At 35.8% G+C, this 7,853-nt stretch overlaps 1 protein-coding gene across 1 annotated transcript; it reads left to right on the top strand.

The window, feature by feature from the left end:
• Positions 1-6,525: 6,525 nt before the first annotated feature.
• Positions 6,526-7,482, top strand: LOC127558119 (olfactory receptor 51G2-like). The gene has a single exon (XM_051991347.1). The coding sequence runs from the start codon at positions 6,526-6,528 to the stop codon at positions 7,480-7,482; it is 957 nt and encodes a 318-aa protein (XP_051847307.1).
• The last annotated feature ends 371 nt before the right edge of the window (positions 7,483-7,853 follow it).

Raw genomic sequence — 7,853 nt, 5'->3', positions numbered from 1 at the left:
AGAACCTGAAACAAGGTACTAAGTAGAACTAATTAAGACAAGGCTTGTGTTCACACCTTTACTCATTGAAGTTCAATGAGTTCACACCTCCCTTGAAGCTTTGGGCCAGAGAGCACTATGGGAGAAAACCCATAATCCCTCTCTCGGGAAGGAGCATAAATAGGCCAATGGGCCAGTCGAAGGAGTTCTTGAGAGGAAGACGCTACAAGTCGAGATTTCACCGGAATGACATGAAGACTGGAGCTGGCTGGAGGCTGAAGAAAGCAGAGGCAGAGGCTGAAGGACCAGACCTTTGGATTTAAAGACATTTGGAGAGAGCTCTTGGAACCAAGCAGAGAGATAGGCCTCTAAGCTAACCGGGCTATATTGGAGATAATAAAAGATCTGAACTTTTATCACCTGGCTGTGTTTTGAGAAGAAAAAGCTCACCACAGAAGGGAGGAAAAAAATTGGAACACAAGGTTTTGTGAAGGTGAATGTTGAAAATTATATATGCATATGTTTTGAAAAAAAAAACTTTGAAAAAAATAAAAACATCATTCCACTCCCCTTGAAAAGTTTCCTACTCACAGATCCCCTCTCACAATACATACACTATCATGTAATAAAGTGTTACAATTGTTATTACATCTTTTAAATTTTACTTTATTTTTATATCAATGTTTTGAGTTCTTCTGGACCCATAGTTTGGGAGAAGAAAAGGTACCATGTAGAATAGATGGATGAATTTAGAAGATTGAAGCCACTACACTTTGGAGTATGAAGAATATCTCCCATTCAGAATTTTCTAATATTCAAGCGAGAGAATCAAGATTCAAGAATTCTTAAAACATGGAATCTTGAAAATTTCCCAGGTCATCATAGCTTGACTATAATCTGATTCATTAATCACACATAAATTGAATCTTTTTGACTTTAGGTTGATATGCTATCTGCTACATTACCTGGTTGCAGTATTTTCTAAAAGAGTATTATTTGCTAAGCATTGAATTATGTATTAGGTATACAAAGGCAACAAGGAAACAAATCTTGTATATGCTTCTTGGTGGAAATAATACCTTCAAAGGTAAGTGAATATAAGGTAATTTGGAAATAAAGGAGAAGAAACAACTGGAAAGGAGATACAGGGAACATCTCATACATGATAAGGATTTTCAGATGAAACTTGAGAGTTTGAAGGTTTTAAAGATGAGGTGAGAAATAAAAGCATTCAAGGTATACGGAACCACTTATATGAAGACATAGAGCTAGGGAATGGTGTCATATACTTGATTGGAAATACATGTGAATTGAGTGCTGGATGCAGTGGTAGCAAATACACAGAAGTTGCAATGCTATATCATTCATCCCAGACATGTGTTTGCTTTACATCTTTTTCAAGTTTCCTGAATTAAGGAGCTATTGAGTTTGGGTTTGGAAATAGTTCATTGTAGTATATTAAACCAAAAGACACATTTGTGGTGGGTTTTTTTGGCTGTTGTTTTAAGTAGATAAATTTAAAATAAATGTTAATACATTTAAATTTTTTGCTGAAAAGCAAATATGGAAACCATTTTCCATCAAGAGTAACCTGACTCAAATAAAAATTCCTTAATGGGCAATAATTATATTCAAATTTGGCTGTTTAGTTCAGTGCATAGTGATTATTAAGACAGAAAAAAACTAGTGTTTAAATCCAATCTCTGAGATTAACTGCTTATATGACCCAGAGAAATCTTCATCCCCTCCCATGGTCCTCAAAGTATAGTCCAAAGAATTGTTGGGGTCTCTGAAACCCTTTCAGAGGGTCTACAAATTCAAAATCATTTTTTTATTTGTAATATAATAAATAGCTATAAATATAACCCACGTGAACAAAAACTCTTTGAACAGATCCTCGATAGCTTTTTTTTTAACAACATGAAGATACCGAGAACAAAAGTTTGAGAACCAATGATCTAGAAGTTTTCTAAGTCTATATTGAAAAAACAAAACATTCATCTACATTGATAGGGAAGGTTTTCTCAGTGAGGGTTCCACATATCTATAAATGCATAGGTTTTGGGAAAAAAATAAAACACTACAACATGATCCCCTTAAAGACATATCCACATGAAAGAATAGAAGTGGTAAGGTAAAATGCTTTTGCAAAAACAAATAGAAAAAAAAGGTAAAGTGGTTGTTTCAGTTTTAGCAAAGAAAATATTTTCTGGAACATAAGCCAGGGAAGGAGAAGCATTTTTCTTTTAAATTCCCTTGTACTATTCTCTGGGCTGTGTTGATAATTCTGGTACTAGAGAGAGTGAATCATTTAGTTTTTTAATACTGCCCCCTCCCCCCAAAAAATGAAGGTTTGATAAAGGTGGTAAAAGAATTAAAATTGTGCACTTGCATGTATGTGTGTGTGTGTGTGTGTGTGTGTGTGTATGTGGGAAAGAGAAAGAAAAATAAATCATTCTATTTATTTATTTATTTGGCTGAAGCAATTGGGGTCAAGTGACTTGCCCAGGGTCACACAGGTAGGAAGTGTTAAGTGTCTGAGACCACATTTGAAATCAGATCCTCCTGACTTCAGGGCTGGTACTCCATCCATTGTGCCACTTAGCTACCCCAAAAGAAATCATTCTGAAAGATCATTTTTATTCCTTTTTGAAAATTTGTATACCATACTTTCCAGTAAAACACTTCTTGTTATCCCAAAGAATAACATCAAATACAAAAGAAAAGGCAGAAGTTCAATAACACACACACACACACACACACACAACACACACACACACACACACACACACACACACGTATATAGGTTTATATATATATATATATATATATATATATATATATAGAGAGAGAGAGAGAGAGAGAGAGAGAGAGAGAGAGAGAGAGAGAGGAAATAGAAATGTTGAAAAGGATTAATCATTTTCAAGTAATTTCTTTTTATCAAATATTTACTCAAGTGTACATACAAATGCAAATAACTGTGCTAAGAGCTATGGATATAAATAGATAAGATATTGCTCTTAAGGAGTTCAAATTCATACATATTATTAGATATGTAAACACAAGCATATATATTTATAAATAATTTCCTCATCAAGTCAAATGGAAGGGTCCTACGGTCCTTTGGTTTCAGCAGCAAAGACAATTCTAATATTTCTTCATTAATGCCATTACCACTGATAAAATCCTATTATTTTCTGATGTTGATCCATCTGACAGTGCCAAGGACTTCAGTGACAAAACTTTGTTTTGGTTTCAGTAATTGTGTACCTTAAAAAGAATGTCCACAGGGTTTCCTTCTCAGGATTATGGGTACATTCAATGGTTTGGACACACTGTTGTTCCAAAGGTTTTTGGGTTAAGGATGTTATTGTATTATCAGTGGGGACAAAAGTGAGATGGCAGTTAAGATGATGAGATTGATATAACCCACCTGTAGCATACTATCTCCTGTAATACTCTGTATAACCCACTCTTAGCTAGGATGACTTTTTTGCCTGAAGATCAGTACTCATTTGGTAGTCATTGGGGACCATTGTCCTTTCTTCACTATACCCATCTGTCCAGATAATGAATGAAATTACTGGGCTGGAAGACAAATAGGGGCCTAAAGGATTTCTGCCACTTATAGGGATCCTATGCTTATCTATCTAGCCTTGGAGACAGCTGTCCAGGATCTGTTACATATAGTGATTAAGAAAGTGGGCACCTTCTCCGCAATGATCTTTCCCCTAAATGATTGCTTCAGGAATCCCTGGATTAGGAGACAGAAAACAGATTTGTGTCTTGATTCAGACTCTTCCTAGCTGTGTGACTTTGTATAAGATATTTTCTAAGTTTGAACCAGTTTCACCATTTGTAAAAATGAGTGATTTTTCCAGGTTGATTACTTAAGCCATTCTTGAATCACCAATTTTATTCTCTCCTCTATTTTGGTTCATCTCACGGCCTGATTTCCTGTTGAAATTGTTCCTTGTGGGGAAGTGGGAGTGGTGAGTAACTCTCTCTATGGTGAAATAGCATGGCCTAATTTAGTAAGCCAATAGAGAGTGTTTATACCGCTTATTGATTGGATCAGTTGACTGAAGCAGAATTCTCCAAGGATCTATCTGTCTCCAAAGGGAAACATGCCTGATTACAATAAAATCTATTCTGCTAAACCCTGGCAGTCTATGGTTTAGGAACTGATGGCTAAGGAGGATGCCCCTGCAGATAACCAGAATAGGGTGGACTATTCCTACTGAGATCACAGGTGCGTATGACCTTTGTGTATCTCATAAGTCAAACAAATATTCCAGCTTGTGGAAAAAATGTTTTATTTAGTCACTGATATAAATTGTGACCGGAAGTGTATTTAAAAGGGAAGAGATGCCTGGGAATACTCCTGACTGAAGGTTAATAATAAGTCTATCATACAGAGTACCATAGTATTTATGAAATTAAACCATTATGATTTGGTCAAGATCCTATACAATGTTCTCCTCTAAGTTCTGGGAAGAATAAAGATGAAGATTTGTGGGTTAACAAGAAAAAAATTAAGGGTTACTCCTTGTGAGGAGGAGATAAGAGGTTTGGCTCCTCCAGGACACATCAATTAGAGACCCACTAAAACACCTTTTTTAATCACAATAACTTTATTACATCATAATAATTAGGAGCAGTACAATTTATGACAAAAATATGACATCAATTACTCCACAGAACATACTCTTGTGAACATTTAAAAGTTAATTTTACTTAAAATAGTAGTAATTTTAAATTTCTATGTCTGTTACAACCAATATTACTGGGTCAATGCAACCAAATGATGGAGAAAAACTGGATAACACATATATAACCTCTCCCCCAAAAAACATACACAGACAAAAAAGCACAATGTACAAAATGTGCATATAAAATACTTTTTTTCAATGTCTTTGAGAAAATTGATTACAGAGTACACGTTCTTTAGGAGATTATATTATTAAAACACTTGTAATCCTTAGTTCCTCTCAAACCAAAATGCTACAAATAGTACTGAAACAGTCGAAATGATTGAGGATACTGGGCAATAAAAACAAACCTCATCAGAACTAAGGGAATGAGGCAATTTGGTTCAGAGAACTGTGAGGCAGAAAGACAAGAAGAGTAAGACTGAAGAACACATTCTGTCACATATTATGTGACCCTGGAAAGTTTCTTTTTCTTTAAGTGCTCTGGCAAGTTTCTGAAATTCTGGGGTGAAATGCATATTTCACTCGTCACAGTTTCATCAGTGGGAAAGAAAGGATTTGAGCAAAAATAATTAAACAATAGTTCAAAGTACAGTTCCTTTGAGAAGACATAAATCCAGATGAAAGAACAAGGGGGCTAGGGTAAAATAAATATTCAAAATTTAAAACACATACAAAGAGTATATGGAACTGACAATGCAGTAGGAAAATATATACTAAGAAATTTGACCAAGAAGTAAAGACATTTTCCCCTGGGGTTCCTTTGGACAATTATTTTGGAGTTTGTTGATAATATTGAGTAGGCATAAAGTAAAATTGAACCTCTGATCTTTCCAATTTTCTGCAAAAGGAAGTTTCAATAAAGAGGGAAGAGAAAAAAGAAAAGGAAGAGGACAAGAAAGAGGAGGAGAAGGAAGAAGAAAAGGAGAAGGAGGCCCAAAAAGTTGAAAAAGAACTTGTACTAAATCACACATTTAGGATAACTATTAGGTGAGTGTACTTCCCACAATCTACACTGTATCAGTCAATGAGTTTGGGAGATACCCTAAATCTGTAAGAATAACTCCAAAGAGAATAACTCCTACATCTCTTAAGAGACTGCCATGAATTTGTTTGGGTCATATTCTTGAGGGATGAAAAATGTGATTATTCTTGAATTATATAGTTAATGAATTAATATGTTTCCATATTAGTGAATTCATCTCTGGAATTAAATGAGGTTATTTCTCTAGACTTCAAGATTTGAAAAAGTGAAACTATTTTTCCATTTTGCATCATCTTTAAAAACAAGTCAATAAACTTTTATTAAATATCTTCCATATCGCAGGCATTGTGCTAAACTTTGGAAACATTCAGACATAGTCGCATTCAAGGGACTTTCGTTTAATTTGAGTCTGTCTGTTGGGATGCTATCTCTTTCCAAAACTCTTCCATCTCACATATAAAGAGGCTGTCCTCCATGCCTGGAACACTTTCTTTCTTCAGAGAGGTGGATTTTTAAATATTTTCTGTCACCATTTCATGCAGATACTACATGATCCCTGAAGCTTTTTAGATTCCGCTCATCACTTTTTCCTTAGGCCACACAAGTGTGTACTTCATAGGCAACCAGTATCTAATGAATGCAAGTTCTTAAAAAATATGAACTCTCTAAGAATATGAATTCACAATTTTGTGGCATGTCTCTTGGCACCTCTTATGGCAAGCATAAGGTTATTTATTAATAAATACTTGAAATTTTTATATTAAATAAATTGAATTATCATTAAATGTCAATTAAAAACATTTCATCTTTCTCCCCCTCAGGGGAGAAATACAGAGTTTGAAGACAGGCATGATGTCCCTTCTCAATAGCTCAGACTTTACATTCTCTAGCTTCCTGGTTACAGGAATCCCTGGACTAGAGGGTATGTATATGTGGCTCTCTATCCCCTTTACCATGTTGTTCTTTATGACCCTGGCAGGCAACATCACTATTATGTTGGTTATCTGGACTGACAGAAGCCTCCATGTGCCCATGTACCTATTCTTGGCAATGTTGTCAGCCTCAGACCTAGGTTTGTCTATCTCTGCATTTCCTACAATGCTAAAGATCTACTGGTTGCAAGCTCGGGAAATAAGTTTCCCTGCCTGTTTCACCCAGATGTTCTTCATCCATACTTTCCAGAAATTTGAGTCAGCTGTGATTCTGGCTATGGCTTTTGATCGCTATGTGGCTATTTCTAAACCCTTGCATTATGCCTCCATCCTTACAAGTGGGGTAATAGCCAAGATTGGCTTGGCAATTTTATTACGGTCACTTGCAGTGGAGATACCCCTTCCCATATTGCTGAGGAGGCTACGCTTCTGTCATTCTAATGTCCTCTCTCACTCATACTGCCTCCATCCAGACATCATCAAGCTCTCCTGCTCAAACACTAGGATAAACAGCATCTTTGGCTTGTTTGTTATTCTGTCCACCATGATTGTTGACTTCCTCCTCATTCTCTTTTCCTATGTCCTCATTCTGAAGACTGTCCTGAGTATTGCATCCCATGGTGGGCGTCTCAAAGCCCTTAACACCTGCATCTCCCATCTCTGTGCTGTGGTCCTTTTTTTCACACCTATGATCAGTTTGTCTATGCTCCACAGGACTGGACTAAAACTTCCCTCCCATGTTTATGTGCTGTTGGCTAACATGCACTTCCTCATTCCCCCTGTGATGAACCCCATTGTCTATGTGGTGAAAACCAAGCAAATTTGGGATAGGATCGTTAGGCTCCTTTGCAAGAAGCGATCAGGAAAGTCCTAAGTCATGAGTACAAATGGTTATAATTTCTGCAATAGAATATTCCTGTTCATATCGTTTGACAATAAGTGGGGGGGGGTGAAGGGGTGAATCATATTCTCCTAGATTTGACTATGTACTTTACATATTTAAGATAGACCTTTATTTCAGTAACTATATAATGATTCCCCTAACTTTCTGCTTTTCTGCTGACCTTGACTACATTTATTTATATAAAACTAATTTAATGGAACAAAATTGATAAATGGTCAAAGGATATGAACAGACAATTTTCAGACAATGAAATTAAAGCCATTTGTAGTTAGATGAAAAAATGCTCTAAATCACTATTTATTAGATAAATGCAAATTAAAACAACTCAGGGGTACTACTTG

Source organism: Antechinus flavipes, chromosome 3 (genome assembly GCF_016432865.1).
Source record: "Antechinus flavipes isolate AdamAnt ecotype Samford, QLD, Australia chromosome 3, AdamAnt_v2, whole genome shotgun sequence".
NCBI classification, from domain to species: Eukaryota; Metazoa; Chordata; class Mammalia; order Dasyuromorphia; family Dasyuridae; genus Antechinus; species Antechinus flavipes.
The sequence above is the reverse complement of the archived record's forward strand: the minus strand, read 5'-3'. Positions and strand labels throughout refer to the sequence as shown.